The sequence below is a fragment of the Solanum lycopersicum genome, chromosome 11, assembly GCF_036512215.1.
Source record: "Solanum lycopersicum chromosome 11, SLM_r2.1".
Classification (NCBI taxonomy): Eukaryota; Viridiplantae; Streptophyta; class Magnoliopsida; order Solanales; family Solanaceae; genus Solanum; species Solanum lycopersicum.
The window spans coordinates 37,514,794-37,542,040 of record NC_090810.1 but is presented as its reverse complement, the minus strand read 5'-3'; the positions used below and the strand labels follow the sequence as shown (position 1 = coordinate 37,542,040).

The 27,247-nt window shown below is 34.8% G+C and overlaps 2 protein-coding genes across 3 annotated transcripts; one reads left to right on the top strand and one right to left on the bottom strand.

The window, feature by feature from the left end:
* The first annotated feature begins 1,131 nt into the window (after positions 1-1,131).
* LOC101255263 (cytoplasmic membrane protein) lies at positions 1,132-8,747 on the top strand. Its single transcript, NM_001324425.1, is given in 5 exon segments — positions 1,132-1,406; positions 1,476-1,546; positions 2,959-3,064; positions 7,788-7,920; positions 8,323-8,747. Coding segments are annotated over 5 exon segments (603 nt in total). The 5' UTR covers positions 1,132-1,326; the 3' UTR covers positions 8,536-8,747.
* Positions 8,748-9,667: 920 nt separating this feature from the next.
* Positions 9,668-26,853, bottom strand: LOC101255556 (glycerophosphoryl diester phosphodiesterase family protein). 2 transcript variants are annotated; one of them, XM_010314792.4, is made up of 9 exons: positions 26,550-26,853; positions 26,379-26,465; positions 26,196-26,293; positions 23,297-23,361; positions 23,004-23,084; positions 22,687-22,779; positions 18,349-18,438; positions 10,541-10,668; positions 9,668-10,427 (listed from the first exon to the last, which is right to left on the bottom strand). In XM_010314792.4, exons 1-9 carry the CDS (start codon positions 26,690-26,692, stop codon positions 10,259-10,261), a joined length of 954 nt encoding a protein of 317 aa, XP_010313094.2. In that variant the 5' UTR covers positions 26,693-26,853; the 3' UTR covers positions 9,668-10,258.
* Positions 26,854-27,247: the final 394 nt, after the last annotated feature.

The window sequence follows — 27,247 nt, the reverse complement described above, 5'->3', positions numbered from 1 at the left end:
TTCGTTATACTTTTGGGACATTGATATCCATGCGGTCTAAAAACTAGAGCATATATATCCTTTATACTAACGGACGTACACGTGTCATAATCTTATCCACTGATTTGACATTATTGAATATCGGATCGACGAATAAGATTGGGTCACGTGTCCCTATTTAGTCTTTCGTTAGAGTGAATGACATATATAATATAGTTTCTGGATGGCATGACATCAATGTACAAAAAGATGACGGCGGGTTCCGCATACCATTTACGATAGTTCGAGGTATATTTATCTTAATAATGCAATGAATATAAGTAGTATTTCCCCCGTCCCATAATAATTGTCCACTGCAATATTTTGGAGTGTCCATTTTATTAAACTAGTAGATAATTTTACACTTAATTTCTAATTGTCATTTTCAATAATTATATTTATTTTTTAATTGCATTTTCAAGATATTATATTTTATTATGTTCAAAGTATGATATAATAAATTACTTTGCTATTTATAATTTCTTAAGAAGTGTGCAAAGTTTGCAAAGCCTAGTGAACACATATGATTGGATAGAGAAAGTAATATTTTATTTATTTCAGTTTGTTTTTATGTTAAATTTTATTTTAAAAGATACTTATTTATTTTCTTATTTTAATAATTTTTCAATTTCAATTTTTTCAAGTGATATTTTTAAAAATATTTAAATACATTCTATACACTTCCTCCGTTTTTATTTAATAATTTTTATTTGAAATTTAACGTCCCTTAAAAACTAGATGACTTTATTTTTATACTATTATTTAGTGTTTTTTAAAAAAAACTATGACTTTATTATTGTAGTATTATTTAGTGTTTTTTAAAATCACGTTTTCATTCAATGGACATGAATTTAATAGTAGTTAATTTTTCTACCTTGATCAAATGCACATTTCCAAAAGTAAAATATGCCATTTATAAATTAATTTCAATGAAAAAACAAATATTACGAAATCCTCTTTTTATTTTTTAATTTTGTTAGAATTTGGTGTGAAATCAAAATATTCATAATAACGGGAACGTGAAAGCCGGTGAGATTAGATTCCGTGTGTGTTTACGAGCTTTCTCATTAATTAATAAAAAATAAATAAAAATATGAACTCACAAAGCGGCCTACCTAAGGCATCGCTTATTCCTTTTAAAATGAATGCATATAGTGGCGAAGCATGTTCTGTAGTTAATAGGGCTTGTTGTTGTATTATAGGTATAAGAAAGATACATTTTTGCACTTAGATCCACTATGATGTGAGTTATTCAACTTGGATTTGAGTGTAAAGTGTATATATAGTTGAGGTCTTCAATCTATTACAATGTTACGACAAATTGGATCTACAGTGGGTTCTTGGACTCACAAGAAGATCGTTGATCCTCTTCTCCAAATCCTTCGTAGGTAATCTTTTCTAATAAGCCTCTTATTATAATTCAACATTTTTGCATTGATTTGTTTGTTTTGGTAAAGGGGTGCAGAGCCAAAACAATTGGCATTCTCTGGGGCTCTTGGTGCTACATTGGGTCTCTTTCCCATCTGTGGTATGTTTTATACACTCCTCCTTGCACAAGATTAACTTAAAGGGGTCATTTGGTGCGTGGGATTAAAAATAACAGTGATGGGATAATTTTTCTTTTGTCTTGTTTGGTTGCCAAGTTTGGGATACCTTATCCCACCATTTATATCATAGTGATGGGATAAGTTATTCCATATATATAGTGGGATAAGTTATCCAGATAGCTAACTCCAGGATAACTTATCCCCGAATGACTTGTTGCAAATCGGATGACTTGTTGCAAACCAAACGACCCCTTAATAGTATTATTTTGTCATGTTAACCTATGACTAAAATACCGTGTCAAGTCAAACACTATCATACAAGGGAGATAGTAATAAATTTTGTCTAAGATTGGTAAGATGGAGTTGCTCTTTAATATCCCAGTTTGTTTTCGCTGTTTCTATGAAAGCTTTACATTTTTACTAGCTTGGGTTTAATTCGTTAGGACATGAAATTGTAAGAAGGGGATACAAAGATGTTCATAATGTTGTTGAGATGGATTGCATCTGTTTGTTTTAATCTAAAGCTGATGAAATAACAATCTATTTTCCTTCTGACGTTCTCATTTATGTTATGTGATTTAGATGTATAGAGTGCACTTCAAAATCTCCACATTTGGTGCCTTACATATTAAAACAGGACAAAAGTTGGACTTTGGTTGGGTCTTGAGCTCATATACTCGGTATAGTTGAATTGCTTTTGTATTAGACTTATGATTTTCTAAAGTTTCAGAGGTCTTACCAGATTAGTTAGCTTAAAACTAATCGTGAAAGAAAATATTAGTGATGGTGGTATTGGATAAAAACATATGATTATTTATCAGCCCAACATTTATCTCTCTAAATCAAGGGATTGGATCCTCCAAAAATAGTGTATTTTTTGAGGATCCAGCACAAGTGCGGCAACATCTTTCGAGCAACTTAGCTCTCAGATATTGTCGAAAAGTCAATTAAAAGCTTCCTTTTGCTTCATTAGTTAATGATATCCCTTTAAAATAAATTTAGAATCTATGTGAAAATCTACATATAAAACAGAAAGATTTAGTAGTAATTAATCTTTGGAGTTGGGTGTGAAAATGGAGTCAAACATAACCTTAGAAACGTTTTGGAAACAAATACTATCATCTACAGATGAGTAGTGGAAATTGCAACAGATGGGGATGCATATGTAAATTTTGACTTATTCTAAGTTTCATTGCATAAATCTAATTACTCATCAAGACGAAAGGACCTCAATGATGTCGACCTGTCAACAGAATCAACATAATCTTTTTTAAGCATCAATATTGCAAGTTCTGATTGGTTTCTTAGCTTTCTGGCTAGTGGCTGTAAATGATTAACTGGAATATTTTTTTTGCTATGGTTACCTGTCCTACAATCTACTTTACTTTGACAGGGGTTGCTGTGTTTCTATGTGGCGTAGCTATTGCAGTACTTGGATCCTTGTGTCATGCACCAACTGTGTTGTTGGTCAACTTCATTGTTACTCCCATTGAGCTGAGGTACTTAATAGAGGGGCTTTGTTTAATAACATCTTCTCTTTTCGGTCACAGTGATTGATGTACCCTCCCCCTCCTCCCGCCCCTCCTCAAAGTTTAAATAGTCGGTATCAAAGTACCTTTGATGATTGGACAGATATTCACCAGACCTCAACCATTATGAAATACGGATTCCTATCATGATTTGATTAATTGGTTCTGCCATAGATGTTCTTGTTGGTCGGACTTCTTTTCATCATTTTCTGAGTTGATACATACAAAAGAGTTCTGTGTTATCTAAGAGATTGAGGAATAAAATAAGAGAACTGGTATGTGCTGAAATGTTGCAAGTTTTGCTTCTGTTTCTGTTGGCATAAGTTTGAATGGAGAATCTGTTGTTGTTCATCATTAATATTCTATTTAGTAAAATGCAATATGTTGTTTTCATTTATATGGATTTAGCAACCACTTCAAGTTCATAAGTGTTGGCATCTGTTCTATTTATTATGGTTGATTCAGCAGTGAACCTGTATAATGGTGGGTGGCTGAGAAGAAAGGAGTTCGCATTAAATATACAAATGCCATAAAGAACATGTATGAAGGAGATCGCTAGTGTGAGAACATTAGTAGGAGATACAAAGAGTTTTCTATCACAATGGGTCTACACCAGGAATCAGCATTGAGTCTTTGCTTGTTTACCCAAGTTATGGATGAGCTAACTAATACGATACAAAATGATGTCTTACGGTGTATGCTATTTGTTGACAGTATTATGCTAATTGACGAAAACAACGTGTGTCAACCAAATGCTGGAAATGTGGAGAAGCACCTTAGAGAGTGCGAGTATATTAGGATAAATAAAAATAAAATAAATACATTTTCTTTTTGACGATGGTAACTGTATATTCACACCAAAAGGCCCATCAGTTAAAAGCTGACAGGGTGGGATTTACAGCCCTAGAGGGTAATAATTAAGACCAATGTCTAGATAGGAACTTTATAATTGTCCTATGAAATCAACTAGGCTATCTATCCCTGCCTCTATATGTTATAAAAAAAAAGAAATGTTTTAAAAAAAAATCTATCCTGCCACTATATCTTGTTTACACCAAAAGTACAAAAAACTTATACTCTTCATCTTGATCTTCTGGAGACGGCTAACTTTCCCATCATGACTTCTTTGGTTTCTTTCTTTACATAAGGTCCACCAATCTTCTTGTGATCCTCTTCTCCCACTTCTTCCCAACTTTGCAGCATTTCAAATGAGGTCCTTGGCATCACCCAGCTTTTCCCAAGTATACAGTAGAACATGTTCCACAAATTTGCAGTTGTTCTGCAATGCATGAATGAATGACTATTTATCTCTGCCTCTTGCTCACACATAAAACACCTCGAGAAAATCTAGATACCTCTTCTCTTTACTATTTCCTAGGTTAAACAAGCTCTCCTGATCACCAACCAGATGAAGCATGAACTTTGTGTGGTATTTAAATTTTCCAGACTAATTTACACAGCCATTTTGCATTGCAAGTTTAGTTAGTATGGAGAGAGTGAAGTTGCGATGAGATTAGAAGGGTTGCAGCACTAATTGCAAACAATTTTGATATCTAGGCTTGTTGTTTTAAGAAATTGAATGATAGATGAAGATGTTACTTATACAATTAAAACCGGATGGTTGAAATGGGGAAGTGTTGTTGGGGCGTTATGTGATAAAAGGATGCTTATCAAGGTGAAAGTTAGGTTCTACAAAATAGTTATAAAACCAACAATGTTTTATGTAGTGAATGTTGCATGCTAAACTGCAATGTATCCCCAATACGAGTGTTGCAGAGATACAAATATAGAGATGGATGTGCGTCCATATAAGAAACAGATAAAATTAGAAATGACTACATATGCCAAAACGCATTGAGGATATATGAGAGAAGGTAGAAGACTTATTAATTAGATATTGTAAACTTATTGGACACAAATACCCACATCACAGATGTTCCAAATGCAATGGAGAAGATAACATTATACCAGATGTTGATTTGGAATAAAGATGAAGAGATAAGAATGCAAAATAAGATAAGGATGAAGAAAAAGAGTTATAGTAGACAAAGAAAATTGACGACAAAGACAAAAGAAGAAAAATACATAAAGATAGATATAAACAAAAAAGGTGGCAGACAAAGGGATAGATATCTTCGAAAAAATGTAAAATAAGAGATAAGATTCCTTTGTATAGTAAATAGCTTTTACCTTTTTGAAAGGCCAATGTGTATAGCCGGCCATCTGTAAAGTTTTGTTTAAAAAGTCGTAAAGTATACAGTAGGCGCAGTTATGTACAGGTTTAGGATTTAGTATATATAGATTGTCAAATTGTAAATGAAAGGCAGGCAATGCCAAACAAAAGCTTAAGTTAATAAAAACCCTTTCAAAACCCTCTCTCAAGATAAAAACTAAGTTTAAAAAAAATGGAGAAATCCGAAATCAAGTCAGACATTTTAGATAGCATGGAAAATCAAGAGACAAAGGTATATTGTTTAACAATTATGCAGAACTAATTTCATATATTCCTGAATATCATATATATGATTATTAACATTTTTGTTAGTTATTATATACTAGAAATATTTGAATCATGAACTCTAATTTGCTAGTAAACGGGAAACAGGGCGAAAGCTGCTAGACTATGCCATACGACAGTGGAAACCGGTAGGCGAGGGATGCCGTTAGGGGAGTACGTAAGGTTGAGGCGCTGATAAGCAGTAATTATCCGCTAAAGTACGATGCTAGTAGTGACCGGAAAACACGATAACGATACTCTAGCTTATAATAGACTAATATGAATTTAATTGAATTATGATATGATAGGAAAGAATAATTGAAAACAAACTTGCATAAATAAATAAACGTGATTATAATGTATGATGAAATAAAAAACTATAAAACTTTGATCTTATATATACTTAAAGATATAGAAATTGTTGACATAAAAAGAATTATTTGGGAAAAAATATTTGATCATGATATAGAAGATATATTAAATCAAGAATGGTATGAAATAGATTTACAAGAATTAGATATAGAAAGAATAGATATATACGATTTAGAAATAGATTCAGATTAAAATGAACTATGACTTTTTAGAATATTGGATAGAAACTATGGAAAATATAAGATTATTAAAACAATTAATGCAAGAAAATTTATACATGTACCAAAGAACCCAAGATATGTTATACATAGAATATATAATAAATAATATTAAAGAAATATTTAGATTAGAACAATTATCAAAAGAATTTTATGTTAAAATATATTTTACTCTATAAAATATATAACTGACTCTATGATGAATTCCGCACCTCCCAACATTGAGAACAATTATCAAAAGAATTTTATGATAAAATATATTTTACTCTGTAAAATATATAACTTACTTTATGATGAATTCCGCACCTCTCAACATTGATGATTTGGTCATGTCCTGCTCGTTCTTCAGATGCACCACTTTACAGGTGTGACTATGATGAGTAAAGATGTTAAAAGGGAACGAGGTAGACCTAAAATCATATGGAAGAAGGCTGTCTTAAAAGAGCTTTAATTTTCTGGGAATCAATGTAGACTTAATTAATGATAGGACACAATGGATGAAGAAGATTCATGTATGTGATATCTACTACTCCCTCTATCCCATTTATGTGGCATAGTTGAGATTTCGAGATCAAACTTCTAAACTTTGACCCTGAATTCGAATATACAAATCATGAACTTATTATGAGATAAAATTTATATATTCGACTAATTAATGACTTCAAATATTCATATAAAGAAATTTCGATCAAAGAAAAACTTAATTGACTCTCTAGAAATTCCAATTGTGCCACATAATTTGGGGTGGAGAAGTAGTTGAGGAAAAGTTTTAGTCTTGTTAGTTGGTTGATTTTGGACCTGTTGCTTTTCTAGGAGTATTTTGGCCTTATCATAAAAATATAGAAATTTATTATTATTATCATTATTTTTACTATTATATATATATATATATATATATATATATTTAACAAGTCTTTGACTTTTATTATTTTATCTGGTAATGAGTTGAATTTAGATGAAAAAACATGTTCAATGAGGATTCAAATTCCCCGAGTTACTTTGGGACTGTGGCATAGTTGTTGATGCAATAGAACCAATTTGAGCTCCAACCTATCAAATCGAAAACAAATCTGAGCATTTAAGTGCCCTAACAAAGAAATTTGAGCATTGACATTCTGTAGGTTCTCTCATTGTATATTAAGTTGTTACCTGTTTGTCAATAAAATCAGCACGCGAAAAAGTTAAGGGGACAAAAATGTTTAGATCTCTCTTTCTTGACTTCTTGGGTGGAGGGGTCATCAGTATGTCCTGCCTATGATATTTACAATCAAATTTTTTTCTCAAAATGCCTGAACCTGTGATGACTTCTTCAGCAGTACTTTTGGGGTTGGGGTTGAGGGGCGAGGGAGATTCTTCCATCAGGCTAGATGTACATTTACGTGCACACGTTAGGTCTGCCTGTATGGGACAATAGCTGGTGTCAGTTTGAGGTTCACTCGGGAAAGGATTGCTTTTTAGCTTGTAATACAATTAGGATATGTTGAAGGGTTGTTTAACTGAGTAGTGGCATTGTTATTTGCTTTTCATCTGATTCTCGGTCTTTCTCTCACCATGTGTTGTCTATAATTAATATCATCATTTCTTTATGTGCCTCCCATTTTTGCAGTTTGGTGATTCCTTTCCTACGTTTAGGTGAATATGTGAGTGGTGGACCTCATTTTGCTTTGACCTCAGATGCATTAAAGAGGGTCTTCACTGGTAAAGCTTCGTGGGAAGTCTTGCTGAGCATTTACCATGCGGTGGGTAAACAAGTTCTCTCATTTGAAGCATCTTTTCCTCACTGTCGTTCTCATATTACTATTATCTTCTGATTGTTGCACTGTGATGGTCTACTTATTGAGCCTTAAATCCATAGTGTAATAGTGCTAAGATAGTATGTGCTATGAAGTGGCAGTAATTATAACTTGCCAACGGATAAGATGCAAATTTATCAGCATCTTTTATGGCTGTGGGATTTACGTGATTATGCTGCATCTAAGAAATTACTACTGCAGTCAATTATTAGACAAGGGTCTCTGCTGTAATCACATGTTGCTTCCCGTCTATTCCTTCGTATTTTTCCTTTTTATTTGATAGATTAAGTGAGAGGCAAGAATACATGTGTTCTTCTACTGACTCTTCAATAATGAACTATTTTACAGTTGCTGGGCTGGCTTGTTGCTGTACCATTCATCCTGGCAGGGGTTTATATACTGTTTTTGCCATGTTTTACAATCTTGGTTCGTAAATTCAGTAGCCTTCAGCCAAACAAAACCACAAGTGTTCCTTCAAGCCCGAAGAGAGCTGTTCCTCTAAGTCCAAGAAAAGTTGTTCAACCCCTTACAGAAGTCAGGGTGAAAGTGAGGGATGTTTAATGGACATAGAAATCAGTTGATTCTTAAATGGTTAATGAAACTTCAATGGTTCCGGCATTTCTGTACATGTATCAAGTTGAGAGAAATTGACAGTGAAAACTGCTGCAAGTTATATCAAAATTATGTTTCTTATACAATTACCCTGCTACAGCAGGCAAGAATTTTCTTTGTTTGGCAATAAATTTGAAGATATACATGCAATTTGGATCTAACTTTTAAGTTTTATTCATGGAATTTGAATAGAACTTCAACTACAATTTAAAATCCCAAGTCACCTAAAAGAAGATTGATTCCAAGTTTTATTTTTCATTTTATTTTTTCTAAAATTTGAAACTTGATATACAAAAGAAGGCCATGCTTGACACGAAGAGAATGTATCATGTGGGAGTATTATATTAAAAAAAAAAGAAGCTAATGTTACAATTGTTCAGTTACTGGATCAATGAATCTTCGTAAAATTATGTGTATTTGAAAGTTTGTAATAATAATAGAGTTGTTATTTACCAAAGCCGCACCAAAACCCTAACTTTAATTACATTCTCCAGTGTGCATGGCTGCTATGGCCGTTGGCAGCCTCCGTCGTAGGCTACTCAACCACTAACAGTTACCAATAATCTACCATGCAACTACCACATTTGTCTCTGCACTATAATTCGCAGGACCACAATCTAAATCTATCCTTTTGAAACCAATATTATGTTTCACAGTGTAAGTGCCCGTTTAGATTAAGCTTATTTTTAGATGTTTTTGACTTTTAAGCACTTTTTTAGTTTTGAAAAGGTTAAAAAGTCCTTTGCAGAAAAAAGAAAAGTTTAAATAATAAATCAGAAGGCCAAAAGTAGTATACCCTCTATATGACTCAAAAATTACTTTTTATAAACCCATCCAAACAAGCCCAAAGTCTATTTTCTCGAAGACTTGAAGTTCTATATGTTAAAAGAGTCTTCAATTGAAAAAAGTAGTTATTCATAGTTAGTGAGATAAGTAATATGAAAGATAAGACCAATAAGACAAGTAACCTGCTATTAATAGGATAAATAAAACACTCTAATAGCACTGCCATTTTAGTATATGAGTTAAATCTTCTCCAGAGAAGCTGTTCATATGCTAATTTAGGAATAAGAGAGACAGATAGATAAAAAAGTATCCTTCATAATAATTCTGATAAAAAAAAATGAACTAGAAATCAAGTGCATAGCTTACCAAGAATTGGCATAATTTGCTTAAACACTGGCTGATAGTACAACAATAATCTCCTTTACAGTAATAACACTGGCTGATCTAAGGCCCAGTCTGTCAGGAAAGTATACTAACGCCAACTTTTTTCATTAGTGAACTTCAAATTGCTGCCTGCGAACAGTCTAAAATTAACATTTCACGAAGCCAATTTAACAATATCTATCAGCTATCTCTCCTGAAGCTTCACTCCTGCAATATATTTCAGCATCGATCCATATGTAGTAGTCAAATGTGGCCGCTACTTCAACATGTAAAGATGATAACACGAGAAAGGAACACTTAATGTTGTATTCGTTAGCTGATGGGTGTTGTTATCCTATGTCCTTTATATGTCTTCTAATACCAACTATTTAGTCAAATGATTTATTGTATATGTAAAACTGAGGCCTCTTCTCGCTTGCAATCCTTGCTTTACTTTTCCCATTCCACTTGCAGAGCCCAAAATTCTTCAGTTGATCTATTTTTTGATTGATATAACTTGTCCTCAAGGGGACAAAGAAAAACCTTCCGCGAGGCATTGTGTCCTCACGTCTTGCATAAGGCGTTGAAGTAAAGAAGGACTGCTTGTAACAATAGCATCCACCCGCTCAAATAACATTTTCTTCATGGAGTCCTCATCATCAACAGTCCATGCATAAACCTTTTTATTCCTCCTGTTGCAATTAAGAAAAGCATAAATCATAAAGGTTAGATAACTGCATTTGTGTACCAACAGTAAGTGCTGTTATGATGCATCTATGTACCATGTAACTGATTAAGTTCATACCCCTGGAGAATTTTCATGAGATTCTCGTCGATTAAAGGATGGTAAACACCAACAACTGCAGCACCTCTCATTCTTAATAGCTTCATTCTAGTTCCTGTTGAAGGGTCTATCATGACAATGTAACCTACCTGCAGAATTACCGCACTTACTCACATAAAACAAGCTACAATCAGTTCCAACTTATCTAGAACAGAATATATAGAATAACACTTCAGTCTGCAAGTTTATAATGCAACAAGAGTTTGTAAACCTACACCAAATTTAGTATCAGCTAATCAAACCACTGTTTTATTTTAAGCTTTAGGTCAGCCAAAATCAACTCCACCTTCATGGAGGCTTTTCCTGTCATTGACAATACTTTTCTTCATACAATTATCCAAAAGACACCAGGGTTCCACTTCCATTTTAAAAGTACTCGATGTTTTCGAAAAATCAACTTTACCTAACTTTTGAAAACCCAACCTCCCACCCCCACTTCATTCAACTAGGATATTACATCCAATTTGTTTCTTAATAGTCATTTCCAAACCACATAAGACACCTAATTTGCAGAGAGTACTATTTTGAGAAATAGCAATAGACGCCGCGCAAAACAATTTCTGATTTATATTAAGATAGACAGAGAACAAACATAGCCCCTCTATTTTTTCCAAATTGATTAGTTTTAAAAAACCCCAGAGTTTTTCCAATTAAAGTTATATTTTGAAAAGAATTATTCATTTTACAGAGTCGTCACTAGAAATTGGGTTTTGGTGTTCCAAATCACCTTTTGAACCCATATTCAAAAGGAAATTGACTAATTTTTTTTAGGCTGCGAACTAAGAGTCCTGGTAAGGAATTCTGTTAACCGAGGGGTGCCTCGAGTCCCGTGGTTTTAACACGGTTGCTTCATTGACTTAAGATAATTTGAACTCATTAAAAACTGTCTTATTTAATTTACATGTGGTGTATTGGTAGCAGCCGTTTCCAACCTTGCCAAAATTGTTTGTATCTTGAATCTTTAACACATTATGAAGCATTTTCATTTTTCCAACTTAAAACAAATATTTAGTTTTAGGTCATTTATTCATCTCTTGTTCAATTCGACACAATTAAACTTATTAATTTATTTTATGCTATTTATTCTTATAAAAAACTTTCTTATCATTTTTTTCAAAAATGGAACTTGAGAGTTACAAAATATGTGACCTTAAAGATTTAAAACTTAGATAAAACCAATAAAAAAAATGAAGTTAATATCATGAATATCTAACAAGGTACTCAAATTTATTAAAATCGCAAGTGAAATCGTAACTGATCCAAAAACAAAGGATTAAACAAGTACATGATATTAAATCTTTAGTTGTCCAATATCAAAAAATAAAAAAATAATTACAATTTTTTTTATCAAGATATAACCAATCACTAAAAAATTCAAGTTTTTCTTTATCATTTAATTTTCTTTTTTGAGAATGTTTATCATTTAATTTCTTTGCAAGACACTCGTAAGACGATACATTTTTTTATTCACAGCCTTATCAATTCTTACGAAAAATAACAAATTATTATAGACATAGTAAAACAAGTTTTTTTTAATAAGCGGGTGATAAATTAATACAAGAAAATAAGAAAGACAAATCAGTGAGATTGAAACATTTCTCCAAACCTAATTACTTCAGTGAAGGGCTTTCCCATTGCGACAAGCAAGTAATAAAAGTAGTTGGACTCTTGAATCTGGAGGAAAACATCAATCAATTCATGATCTTTCATTGGCGATTTGACTCTAGCGGTGCTCTCTTTATTCTATGGCATATTCCCTAAAACTTTTTGTTGATTTTTTCTCTTCATATTAGCGAAGGAGTTGTGATACAGAACAATGTTAATAATAAATTGAAATTGTTACACAAAATCTTGAGACATGTTGTCCCAAACATGCCAATGAGAAATATCTTGATCGATGAACCATTTTGAGGCCACCCCTATCAAACTTTCTCCAACGTAACCATGAGGAGTTTTCTTTTCCTCCCGCTCCCCTTAGTTGATTACAAGATCCCTTCTTATGAACTACTGGCCTACCATGACCGCTATACTAGCCAAACTTTGGTGTTTTGAATACAATAGGTAGGTGAACATGCATAAATCCTTCAATGAGACACTCTTGTGCCCTCTTAGTCCTTATATTTTGCTCCAGACTCTTCTTTTTAGCAATTTCTTCATGTTACTCGTTTTCTCAACCTCGACAGAGAACTAAATTGATTAGTGTGGTGGTAGAGTAAGGAATTATAAGAGTCTAAAGGCATAACCTTGGTCATGTTGATCTTTGGATGGAGCATCATCGTTGGGTTTTGGTACCAGTGCTGGCTGGGAATTGTATTAGTATGTGTATTATGCATGAAAGTGGATTATTCATCATGGACGAATTCAATAGCCGTATCGCGAAAGTTCCAGTTGTTGAACGTGTGAACAAATCGGCCAAATCCAAGTGGATAAACTAGGTCATTTGGTTAGGAAATGACATATTTGCATTCACGAATTGAAGATGGAGAAACTTGTCCATCCATCATACGTTTTAGTCATTTGTTGTATCATCTTCCTTACTTCTACTGATTCTTGTGAAACCATCTAATTTTCGACTACCTCATTGTCTGACTTTATTCCGTCATCGTGGATCATTTTCGCTATTGACCATGTGTAGTATGGACGAGATGTCAGCTTAATCACAAACCAACCACCTTTAAACTCTCATTATAAACAAATATAAACGTGTAAGGGTTTAACGCTTAGTAAATATTAATCACATATGTTATGCACCTAAATTATTTCCATATGAGTTTCAAAAGGCTTTTATGTTTCATCCCGACTTTAGATAAATTTATTTTAACGACTCTGTTATGTTTTTTAATCGCATAACTTACTCATTTAGGTATCTTGAAAGTATTTCGATCGAACCCGTTGAGGCTGCCAACGTATTCATGTTGAACATGAATCAGATCATTACGTAGTTCATGGAGGGGAAGTATTTGAGCACAACATTTATGTAATTAGAAAAGAAAACATCATTCAAATCCAAAGTATTCTTAAAACAAATAACCAAAATGATAATAAAAGTACTTAAAATTGCAACAAACTCGACGGAATGGAAATAAAAGAATAACAATAATAAGAAGAGGCCCTCTAGGAGATTTGGATCATCAATTTCTCCTAGGCTCGAATTGACTTTGAACAAGGCTTTCGACAGATGTGGGACTAGTACACACGCATGTCAATCCATGCTCTCATCACTCCGATGGAGATAACCACCACAGACATTAATTAAGTTCTCTATGAGTTGGAGCTCTCGTCCTTTGGCTTCCTCCATATTCATATAACATTTTCGCAACCAATCTTAAGTAGTATCGACCGTGTGGTCCATATTCTCTTATTGAGCTTGAAGCTCTTTGATTTGGTCATGAAGCTCGTCTCGCTCTCCCATCTATTGGTTTCTTTCGGTCGCAACTTCTGTTTGATATAATGTGAAATGCTTCGCTATGTCCCTTTCTCGTTCCATCGAACTTTTAATTGATTTTGCAACCTAGAATGTGTACATTAATATGGTCTTATCTTTTTAAAACTTATCCTCTTTTCACTCCATAACGTCTATGACAATGCTTAAATCCTCATGTAATGTTTGAATGGTGGAACGATGTTCTCGCTTAACTCGTTGCTGAACCATCCTTACTCTAGCTTCAAATCATGCATCATATTGGGTCAACTCTTCTCTAACATTCTCAAAGTCATTAGTCAGGACATCTAGAGTAGCCTTGTAATTTCCTTCAACCTTGAGTCGAGCTTGGTTGATTCGAATCTCGACTTCTACCTCTTGATCTATGACTCCTTTTTTCCCGACCTATCTGGTAGAACCTTAAGTGGGGGTTGATCATGAAACCATCCCAAGTATGGGTGGTCCACCCTCATCCTTGTTGCGATCCTCCACCTCCGTCAAGAGGGACAATGAGAGTATACATCCTACCCAAAATCTTAAGTATTTCTGAACTTTCCAGAAGGATGTTGCGAAACTCATGTATACTCTCAAGTCCCTCTGACTGGGTGGAAGATCGCAACAACGGTGAGGTGGATCAGTTATACTTAGGATGGTTTCATGATCAACCCCACTTACGGTTATGCCAGAAAGGTCGAGGAAGGGAGCCATAGATCGAGAGGCAGAAGTCGAGGTTAGTATCAAACAAGCTCGACTCGAGGTTGAAGGAAATTACAAGGCTACTCTAGATGTCTTGACTAATGACCTTGAGAATGTTGGAGAAGAGTTGGCCCAATATGATGCATGATCTGAAGCAACAATAAGGATGATTTAGCAACGTGTTGAGAGAACATTGTTCCACCATTCAAACATTACATGAGGATTTGGTCATTGTCACAAGCGTTATGGAGCGACAAGAGGATGAGTTTAAAGAAGAGAAGACCATATGAATGTACACACAATCTTGGTTGGAGAATCAATTAAACGTTTTGATGGAATGAGAAAGGGATATAGCAAAGCGTTTCACATTATATCAAGCAGAAGTTGCAACCGAAAGAAACCAATGGATGGGAGAGTGAGACGAGCTTCATGACCAAATCGAAGAGCTTTCGAAACAAAAAGAGAATTTGAACCACACGATCGATCTACTCAAGATTGGTTGCAAAATTGTCATGAGAATATGGAGGAAGCCAAAGGACAAGAGCTCCAACTCACAAAGAACTTAACTGATGCCTATGGTGGTTATCTCCATCAGAGTGATGAAAGTCTGGGTCAACATGCGCGTGCACTAGCCCCACATCTACCGAAAGCCTTGTTCAAAGTCTATTCAAGTCTAAGAGGAAATTGATAATCCATAACACCTAAAGAGGGCCTCTTTTAATAATTGTTATTTCTTTCATTTCCATTTCATCGAGCCTCTTGCAATTTTACGTACTTTAATGTTTTCATTTTGGTTATTTGTTTTAAAAATCCTTTGGATTTGAATGATGTTTTCTTCTAATTAAATAAATGTTGTCTTTTAACATTTTCCCTCCATTAACTACATAATGATCTAATTCATGTTCAACATGATACATAGGCAACCCCTCAACGGGTTCGATCGAAATACTTTCAAGATACCCAAACAAGTAAATTATGCGACTAGAAGACATAAGAGAGTCGTTAAAATAAATTCATCTAAAGACGGGATGAAACATAAAAGTCTTCTGAAACTCATTATAGAAATGGAAATAACTTAGGTGTATGACATACGTGTGATTAATATTTGCGAAGCACTTAACCCTAACACGTTTATTTTGTTTATAAAGAGAGTTCAAAGGTGGTTGATTTGTGTTTAAGCTGACATCTATCCATACTGCGCAAGGTCAAAAGAGAAAACAAAAATGACCGGCAAAAGATAGAATGAAGTCGAATAATGCAAAAGTCCAAAATGTGATGGTTTCACAAGAATCAGCATTAGTAGAAGAAGTAAGGATGTTGAGACAACAAATGGTTGAAATGTACTACTCTTGGATGAATGGACAAGCTCATTCATCTTCAATTTGTGAATATCTGAATGCAAATATGTCATTTCCTATCTAAGTCTCGGCAAGTGACCCAATTTATCCACCTAGATTTTGCCCGTATGATAACACATCTAGAACTACGGGAACTTCTGCGGTATGCCCCTTGAATCCTCCATGATTGATAATCCACTTTTCATGCACGCTACACAAACTAATACAATCCCACAGCCAACATTGGTATCAAAACCCAACAATGATCCTTCATGCAAAGATCAACATGACTAAAGTTATGCCTCTAAGTTGACTCTTAAAATTCTTGACTCTTACCACCACATAGTACAGTTCCCCTGTCGGGGTTGAGGAAATTACTAAGAACGAGAACGTGAAGAAATTGCTAAAAAGATGAGTCTGGAGCAAAATATAAGGACTTGGAGGGCACAAGAGTGTCTCGCTTAAGGACTTATGCATATCCACATACCTATTGGGTTCAAAACACCAAAGTTCAACAAGTATAGCGGTCTTGGTGACCCAACTGAAGAGATTTTGCAATCAACTAAGGGGAGCAGGAGGAAAAGAAGAATTCCTTAAGGATTGTTTTGGAGAAAGACCGATAAGGGTGGCCTCAGAATGATTCATCGATCAAGATATTTCTCATTAGCATGTCTTGGACGACATGATTCAGGATTTGTCCAGCAATTTCAATATAATATTGGCATTGTTCTGAAGCGCAATTCTCTCGCTAATATGAAGAAAAAATTAACTGAAAGCTTTAGGGAAATGCCAGAAAATGGAGAGAGCAGGCATCTAGATTCAAACTGTCAACAAAAGATTGTGAATTGATTGATGTTTTCCTTCAGGAGCCCGACTACTTCCATTACTTGCTTGCCGCAATAGGAAAGTCCTTCATCGAAGCAATTAAGTTTGGAGAAATGTTTCCACTTATAAAAAAAATAGTTTCAGTATGTCTACAATAATTTATTATTCTACTAGGAATTTATTAGGTTGTGAACAAAAATTGTATTATGTTATGAGTGTCTTGCAAAAAATTAAATGATAAAAACATGCCAAAACTTGGATTTTTTAGTAATTGCTTAAATCTGGATAAAAATTGTAATTATATTTATATTTTTTTATAATGTAAATGAAGACTATCTCACATGACAACAACCAAAAATTTAATATCATATCTCGTCTAATCCTTTTCTTTTGGCTAAATTATGATTTCGCTTGTGATTTTAATAAATTCGAGTACTTTGTTAAATATTCATGATATTAAGTTCATTTAGTTGCTTTGATGGGCTTGAATATATATTTTATTTTCTTTTATTGGTTTAATCTAAGTTCTAAAGTTCTAAACCTTTATGTCATATATTTTTGTAACTCGAGTTCCATTGTTTAAAAAAAATGAAAAGAGAGTTTTTTTTAATAGAAAAAATAGCATAAAATAAATTGAATAAGTTAAATTATGTCAAATTTACATAATGACCCTAAAACTAAATATTTGTTTAAGTTTGAAACAATGAAAATGTTTCGTAAATGTGTTAAAGATGCAAGATACAAACAAATAAAAAATTTGTGGCAAGGTTGGAAAACATTGTTACCAATACGCCACATGTAAATTAAATAAAACAATTTTTTTATTAGAAAAGAAGGGTAAATAACTTTTTTTATATTAAGCTAATAAATATATTGTAACCAAAATTATATCAAGTCATAAAAGTCAATAAAACAACCGTGTTAAAATAACGGGACTCGAGGGTGCCTACATCTTCCTCTCGATCAAATTCCTTACCTAATCTCTTAGTTCTAGGACCAATATAAACAAAGTCAATTTTCTTTAGAATATGGGTTTAAATAAGGTGATTTGAACACTAAAACATAATTTCAAGTGGTGACTCTGAAATAAAATAATCCTTTTTCAAAAATAGTCGCTTTAATTGGAAGAACCTTTTTTTTCAAAACCTTCATTTCGGAAAAATAGGGGTGTGACATTTAGCGCACACTCAAAAGATTCTTTAGAAACTCATTAAACTTGTTCCTTGGATTGCAAAAATGTCCCAACACACTCAGGGTGCAAGTACGGCTGAATTGAGCTAACTCATAATTCTTTCACAGGTTAAAGCAAAATTTAGTAAAATAAGGTCAGAAGATGAGATTTTAGACACAGTTTCCTATATTTGTAGAACAAGGAATAACATCACCACAGACCAATATTATGTATTGCCAAAGCCACTTCTATAATGGTTGACATGCAAGGAACTGAGAAGTCGTTTACTTCAAAACATAAGAAGAAAATTGGATATTACCATAACATCTGATGACAGTTTCATTACATCTCTTGAAAAACTGTCACTTTTAGCCCATACAAGGCAATTCCTACAGCCTGTATTGTCAACCTGTAAAAATGTTTGATAAGAGAGTGAGACCACAAACACAAACCTTAGTAACATAAAAATAAAACATTACATTTAAGTTGCAAGGTCAGGGGTGGTAAGTGAGTTACAGGAGCTTCGAGGCTAATAGTAGCAGCTTGGAACATAGGGTCGTTAACATAAAAGTCCATAGAAATAGTGAAGATTCTCATGAAGAGGAGGATTAATATAGCTTGCTCCAGGAAACCACATGGGTAGGAATTAAGGCTCGGGATGTGAATGCGTATGAGTTGTGGTACTGAGGAAGTGCAAGGAATAGAAATGGAGTAGGCATTCTGGTAGACAGGGAGCTAGTTGGGGAGTTGAGGAAGCAAGTGGTAGAGGTTAGGAGGGTCAACAACGGATGATGGCAGTTCAGTTCGTCGCAAATGGTAGAGATTAGGAGGAACAACAGGATAATGGAGATTAAGTTAGTCATTTGAGGATTCACTTGGAACATTATTAACAATTACACACCGCAAGCGGGCTTGAACAAGGAGGACAAGAAGTGCTTATTGGAGGATTTTGAACGAGATGATCAGGGATATGCCGCACATCGGGAAACTTTTCGAAAGAGGAGATTTTAACATAGACATCGGGTCAACCCTAGGAGTTACGACAATGTGTAGGGAGGTTTTAGTTTCAGGGATAGGAATGCAGTAGGAGTTGCAATTTGAGTTTTGCAAAACCTTTTGGGTTAGTGGTAGCCAAATCGATTTTAACGAAGGAGGAGCATTTTGGTAACTTTTCATAGTGGTCTTTGTAAAGACTGCAAGGTTATCTTGAGTAAGAACCTCATAATTCAACACAAGTTATAGGAGATGGATTTGGAGATCAAGAGGACGAAGAAGAGCAAGGTCGTGAAAGAACAGTCAGGTACCAAATAAGGTAGCTTGACAATGGCCAATTGCTAGGAGAAGGGGAAGAAGTTGTTGGCGATGGGGGAGGACTGGGAATGTGAATGGTATGTGGGATAGGATTGGTAGTTGCATTTGGATAACAACTAAAGAGGTTTTTAGAGTCTCCCAAGGTAACTTTGGTAGGCATCAAGGGGATTAGTGGTAGAATAAGGATGGGAAACTAAAAGCAAAAGAATCGGCTTATGTGAAGTTGGTAAAGAGTAAGGATGAGAAGAAGAAGTGAATGAATAGGGAAAGGTATAGAATGATGAGGAAGGAGGCAAAGTTGCAATTTCAATGACAAACAACTCCAATTTTTGAATGTTGAGCTTCAGGACAAAGGACGAAGATAAGAAGTTGTATAGGCTAGTCAAGGCGGGGGAGTGTAGAGACTTGTGTTGGGAGATTTGAAACATTTCGAGAGGTGTTGCGATTTTGGGTATTGTAGGTGTATACAGGTTGAAAAGGTTAAGGGTGTTATTAATAGGATGCGGAGGGGGGAGAGTAATCGGATCATATGAGATTACTATGGAGTTTTTGGAAAGTGCAAACAGGAAAGGTATGGAATGGTTGACTAAGTTGTTTAATATCATTTCTAGGACATCAAAAGTACCAAAAGAATGGAGGTGGAGTACAATGATCCCATTCTATAAGAACAAGGGAACATTTAAAATTGCATCAATTGTAGGAGTATCAAACAACTCGGCCACACTATGAGGGTTTGGGAGAGGGTGGTGGAGATGAAGGTGAAGGGGCGCGTGCCTAGTTCTGAAGACCTGTATAGTTTTATGTCGAGGTGTTAAACTACAAAAGCCATTCATCTAGTTAGGAGACTAGTGCAGTAGTGTAAGGAGAGGAAGAGGGACCTTCACATGGTGTTCATTGACCTAAAAAAAGCATAAGACAAACTTACAAAAAGGTTTTATGGAAGCGCCTGGAGGCTAAAGGAGTTCCTATGACATATACTAGAGTGATTAAGGACATCTACGATGGGGTCAAGAGCCAGTTAAGGACAATGGGTGGGACTCAAAAAACTTCCCAATTGTGATAAGGTTGCAATAAACTCTTAGCCCATTTTTATTTGCCTTAGTGACGATGAATTGACTCGGCGTATCCAAGGTGAGGTGCCATGGTGTACATTATTTGCAGATGACAAACATCTGATCGACGAGACTCACAACGAAGTTAATACTAAGCTTGAGGCTTGACGACAAATCTTGTAGTCTAAAGGGTTCAAGTTGAGCAAGACCAAGATATAATATTTGAAGTGCAAATTCAATGAAGTAACACATGAGAACATTGTGGAGGTGAGGCTAAGTTCACAAGTCATCCATAAGAAAGGATGTTTCAAGTATCTTGGGTCAATTATCCAAAGTAATTGGAAAATCGACAAGGATATCACACATCGTATTAGTGCAGGGTGGATAGTACAGAGGCTCGCATCCAGAGTCTTATGTGATAAGAAGATGCCACCAAAAAATGAAGGCAGTTCCACATAGTAATGGTTGGATAAGCTATGTCGTATGGAGCAGGATGTTGGCCAGTCAAGAACTCCCACACTCAAAAGTAGAAAGTTATAGAAATGAACATCAAAGTTGAAAGTTATAGAAATGAAGATGTTGAGCTGGATGTGTTAGCACACTAAGAGAGATAAAGATTAGAAATAAAGATATATAGAATAAGGTAAGAGTGACCTCGTGGAGGATAAGATGCGAGAAGCGAAACTTAGATGGTTCAAGCATGTAAGGAGGAAATACAAGGATACACCGGTGCAGAGGTGTGAGAGTTGGCTATGGATAGGAAAGATAGATGTGGATCGAAGAAGTATTGGGGAGAGATTAATAGAAAAGACATGATACAACTCCAGTTTAATAGGACATGACCTAGATAGAAGATTATGGAGGACACGGATTAGCTTAAAGGGTTTCTTAGGTAATCGAAAGTTGTCTCGCTTAGTCTTTCATTAGTACTACTCTAGGAGAATCTTGTTATTCATCTCTATTACCACATATTGTCTCTAGCACTTCAATTATCGTATTATTTTGTGGTGGTGATTGTTCTGTTTTAGTATGATTTTCATGCTTTGTTTAGCTTGTTTTCTTGACTTCTTCATTCATGTTGTTTTCTTTTTTCAAACTACTTTAACTTGAGTCTACGGTCTATCAGATCCAACATCTCTACCTTAAGGTCTGCGTATACACAAACCTTCCAAGACCCCACCTGTGCGATTAGACTGGGTATGTTATTTTGTTATTAAGTTGAAATTCTAGACAACACAGTCGGTGGCATACACCATCCTATAATTGTACCAATAACAACAGTTTAAGCATGTACTAACTGTCTTTTTTAGAACCACATGTAATCAATTAACAGTCTTCAAAAGTAAGAATGCTAATTAACCCTTTCTGAAAAGTAACTGAGCAGTTTATATGAATGAAGTAGGAAAAAGATTGTGGAATGGGTAAATCAGGATCCTCATAAGTTTTTCAGTTTATATATTCCAGGAACTTTCCGAAAGAACTCAGCTCCTATCTACTCCAGTCTGAGAAATAACAGAAAAAAATCTCAAAAGTTGTCTATGTCATATACATTCTCCATGTTGCACCAAAAGGCTAAGAGAGACAAGATATTGAACTTCCGCTTGTGTGTTCTCTCTAGACAGAATCTAAATAAACTCCCAATTACAGGTAAGCTGATCATGTATATGCATGGTGACTAGCCAAATATTTTTGACTTTCTAGTGGGACGATATCCATAGAAAAGCATGAACTTCCTCCTACTCGCAAGTTAAATGTAACAAGACAGACCATATACATATCAACCAGTTGGTCCTACAGAAGAAGTAAAAATGAACTTCTTCATCTTTGTACCAAGTTCAAAAGAGAAGAGAGAAAACAGAAAGTAAAAAGAAGTGAAGTAGAAATGAACTTTTTGGGTTAACAGCTGGGTTGCAAGTCCCCATCTTATATGGATTCACAACTAGGCTGTGAAGAGTCCCACATCAAGGGTAAAAAAGGGAAGGGTGGTGTCTTTATATGTCTTAGAAAATCCTCATCTCTGAAGCTAGCTTTAGGGGTTGACTTAGCCCCAATATCATAACACAGTATCAAAATGACGAGTCCTACATCGAGGGTGAAAGAGATGGGTGAGTCTTTGTATGGCTTGGACAACCCTCACCGCTTGAGCTAGCCTTTGTGGTTGAATTAGGCCCAAGATCTATTTTCGTAACATAGGCTAATGTTTCCACCAACAAGAGAAACCATATCATACATGTTCAAGCAAACTTTTTGGCCAGTATGGTAACTATCTGGAAGAATGAGATTAGTAAACTTACAACAGAAAGAAGACCCTTTGCAAACTCTCTCTCATACAACGCTGGACCAACTTTTGCATCAAGAATTACTTGTCGGATGGAACCTGATATCAACTAAAGGAAATTAAAGCCAAGTTATTAAACAACAAAAGGAATTTCATGCAGCTATTACATTGTTATAACAATAAATTCAATGGACGACATGAACATCTCTAATAGCTTCTACAAATATAACACACTAGTGGGAGATAAAATAGTGACTTTTATTTCTTGAGACGAGAATGAAAAAAGGGGCCTGAATCGAGAGAACACTACTCAAGCTTGGATATTCCGAGTACCTTTAATGCATCTTCAAGTGTTGGAACAGTTAGATCATGATGCTCCAACTTAAGCTGATGAACTGCATCTAGATCTTTAATCTACAAGTACAAAGTAAAGATAATCCCATTCTACATCAACTCTAATAGGATGTACGTCAGCGTGTTGGATAGAAGCAAAATAAAAAAGGAATGGAGCTATTAAATTACGAGGTGTTACTAAATCAAATATTTGAAATGCATGGACATGGAGAAACAACAATCTACTACTTGCTTCGGACTTAAGGAAATAAAAATTGAGCACCAGTTCCCACCTCCTTTGAGCTAAGGTATGAAACTTTAGAATTGTTATTCCCAGTTATCCGTTGCAAATCCCTGCCTGCGACATGTGAAAATCAATGCTCCATACAACAAAAACAGTGAAACAATTGTTACATAAAATTACAAATGTATGTCATGAATTATGTCTCATCTTATCTTCTTGCAGGAAATGGCTCTAACATATGAAGTGTTGAACCAAATCTTAGGTTGTATAGCCAGCTTTGGCCCAAAATATAAAGGAAAAATCAAGAGAAAACACGTATTTCGAGTAGAGGACAATGTATGCAGTGAAGCTCAATTTTAGTATGTGGTAGAAAACATCAACTTCCATTTTATAAGAAAATACCAACTTAACGGGCCTCTTAAACATGCAAGGTTCCTACCACTTGACTTATATAATTAAAATAGGTTAGTAGATTTATTTTAGAAAAGAAAGTAAAAGGGTTAGAAACTACCTGTGTGCGCAGTGAATACAAAACGTAAAGGACCAAACGAAAATTTGCAGGTAAGAAGCAATTGGAATTTTTTCTTGATTTTTACATGGGTAATAATAAATGTATGTTTACTGTATCATTATTTAGTCAATGGGTTAGATATGAAGTTTTGAAAGCGTAGTTGGCAAATGCATGTCGTTTTCTTTTGATTTGGGAGGGGCACTTTATTAATTTAATTGATAACTAAGGATTGTCAATAATTAAGGCAATGACTAGGAGGTTAATAAATTGGAAGTAGTAAGTATTTTATCATTGGACGGGTTATATATGGTAGTAAACTGAAGTGTAGTACGAGATAATCATGTTTCTCTTTTCTCTGTGGTTGGGACTTGCTATTACTTTGTTATTATTTAAATTATAATGACGGTAGTTAATGTAGTTTTAGGGAGAGATTTGGGGGTCATATTGAGGGAAGGGACTTTAGGCGCATAGATATATTTTAGGAGTTAAGTAGTTAACCATTTCACCGAATGGATTGAAAAGAGGGGTCGCGTAGTATTGCATTGTCGGTTCTGCTAATTGGTGGAATTGGTTCAAATTTTATTTATTTACCAAATTAAGTACTAGTTTTAACATATTGGTACATGTAATTAATGTTAGGTATATTGTATTAGATGGATACCACTAGAATATATTGTTCAGAGAAATTAAGACTTAACTTTAGGCTTGATTTTTAGGAAATATAAGGCGTGACATATGAGTTGGCACCAAAACTAGGAGCTTGATTATAGCATTTTGATGAGTTTTTGGCCTAGGTTAGGTGTGTGGTAAAATGAGTATCTATGACTTGCTTACTTGTGAATATTGCATAAGTGGTAGATTGGGAACGTTTTGAAGCTTTGCGAAAAGAGAAGGAAAAATCTTGAGGATTCGTGACACAGGTTCAGCATTTAAGGTATGTTATGACTTCATTGAAGGACGTTTTTCTAATTAAAGATTAATAAAATAAAATAGACTATTGGTAAGGGCGAAAGATGGGGGATCTAGTATCAATGGCGTGATGGACATTGGTACATGCATAGAAAGGGAAAATTTATTGCAATAGTAGGCGGATTGTAATCCGAGAATGCCAAAGCATATGAGCATTAGCTTATGTATTATTGATTTGAATACTTCGTGTGATTGTATTTCTTATTTAAACCAATATATTTGTAATAGTTGAGGTGGTTATGTATAATATTGATATTTGATTGATTGAGATACATCATCATCCCTTTTATTGAAACAATAGTGTGCATATGTATTGGGGATGGTGAGATGTTAAGATTATAATTAGTGGAGACGGTCCGTGCGAAAATTGTTTGATTTTATGATAGTGCGTTGAGATCGTCCGCACAGACACGTGGAGATCATTTGTGTCGGTATATCGACCTCGCGAGTCCCCCATGGGTCATGAACTCTCGATGTATTTTCGAGAAGTATCATGTATACACAGTTGAGAGGGTACTTGGCATCGGAGGCATATCATTTCATATTGTCGCATTACATTGCATCTCATTACCTGTTGATTACATGTGTTTATTGGTGGTATATTATGTGAGGTTGATTATTCTTATTTGATGAACTTGACTGGTGAGTATAATAGAAACCTATATAAGGGACTGATTTTCTTATATAAACTCTTGTCACTACTATACTGGGTACACGTGATTTCTTACTCATACTACACTTGTTGCACTCTTTTATGGTGCAGATCCAATTCCGAGTACGAGCACATCTCGAGGAGCTTTTTGAGTCCAAGCTTAGAGTGTCTTGGGGTTGTGGTGAGTTGTTAGGCTGTTTTGTAGCCCACACCTCCCTCTATCTTTTATTTATTCTGTTATTTTAGTATTCAGACAGGATATCCCTTATATTTGGATGTCATTTTAGTTTCAGACTTGTATCATATTTAGAAGCTCTCATACTTGTGACACCAAATCTTGGTGGTATTTTAGCTTTCTGCATGTCGTATTTATAAAGAACTTATTGTTGGAGATTTTAGCTCGTTGTTTACCTTCTTACCTTATTAGTTAGTTAAAATTGGTAAAATATGTTGAATTGGCTTACCTATTGGTTGGAAACATAGATATCATCACGACTTGTAAATTTGGGTCGTGACAACTAGCCAGCATGTATTTGTACTCTACTTCACATTTACATATTCTTTTACCACTTCAAACGATGTTTCTCATGCAAATTTCTGGATTGAATAAGGTAAGATCTTTTGTCTAAAAAATCATTTGCTTTCATGACGTGACATTTCTCCACATAAAACAAATATTTATAGTAGCAATACTTATTTGGGAAAAACATTTGATTGATCAACCTTTTTGGCACCACCCTTACCTCTCATGGCACAGTGCATATATTAACTAAAGTTTTGTCACAAAAGGTATCCCTGAGTTTTAAGCCCACATACCGGTCATGGAGGGCAAACAATACACCATCTGAAGACCGAGAAACATCAATTTCAATACAATCAGCCTGAGAATCAAGAGCAATTCGGTATGCAGCCATCTACACGAACAATACACTAATCAGAATTCCAAATAATAAAGTTGGGATACAATTTTGCCACTAATAAAGGAAATGGAATTCCTACAGTGTTGGGGAAGGCCTTGGACGAATCACCACCATGAGCACAGACGAGAGGAATACTCCGTAGCCAACTGCATTTCTGTGATTGCACCTGCACAATTATGTAATGTTTGAAATAGTTAGGGAACAAAAAATTTACACACCCAAAACTGTAGAAAGAAAGAGCAGGATATACCTTCTGGAATGTGCGAAGACGAAGATGGAAGTAAATAGGGGGGAGAATGGCGATGAGGGCGAGAGCAATGAGGAGAGATCTGAAGAACTTTCTGGAAGTGAAAACTCTGAGCTTTGGGCTAAACTTGCGGGACAAGAGGCCATGTCTCTCCAACCGGAGTCGGCGCTGTTGCCGCCTCTCCATTTTTCAATTCAACAAAAAATTTCCCTTTCTCTGTGCACAAAAATGCCGTCCTCTTCAGAAATTGCAAATCAAAAGAGTTTCACCAGCAGTGAAACTCGTTTGGACTGACATTTTTTTTATTGGTTCATATTATTGTAAATTTATTTTCCTTTGTACCATGGACACACGTGGCACTATCAACCAAAAAAAATTTCATATTTCAAACTTAAATTTGACATTTTTAATTAAGAACAAATCACTATAATCAACACACCACTAATACATATTGATATTGTTGAGTTATTCTTAACCCTTCTAAATATATTTGATTGCCATTGTAAGCTCCAGTTAATTTAAATGACGTGTCACTTAAATCATCTCTGATACATTTTTATTTTAACCTTTATTTCCCATATTTAAAGGACAAATAGAAATATTATTTGTTCTTCATTTATAGAAAGGTAAATAGTAATTCTCAATATTCACCTTTCTATTGCACTTTTTGATTAATTGAATATTGTTCTCATTACATCATA

Bases quoted from the DNA above. Each gene is read 5' to 3' on its own strand.
- LOC101255556 (XM_010314792.4), bottom strand. From the start codon at position 26,692: ATGGCCTCTTGTCCCGCAAGTTTAGCCCAAAGCTCAGAGTTTTCACTT. The intron at 23,362-26,195 runs GTATGTGGGCTT...CACATGTCGCAG, and splicing joins TTGTTTGCCCTCCATGACCG to GCAGGGATTTGCAACGGATA. The intron at 10,428-10,540 runs GTATGAACTTAA...TAATTGCAACAG, and splicing joins CTCATGAAAATTCTCCAGGG to GAGGAATAAAAAGGTTTATG.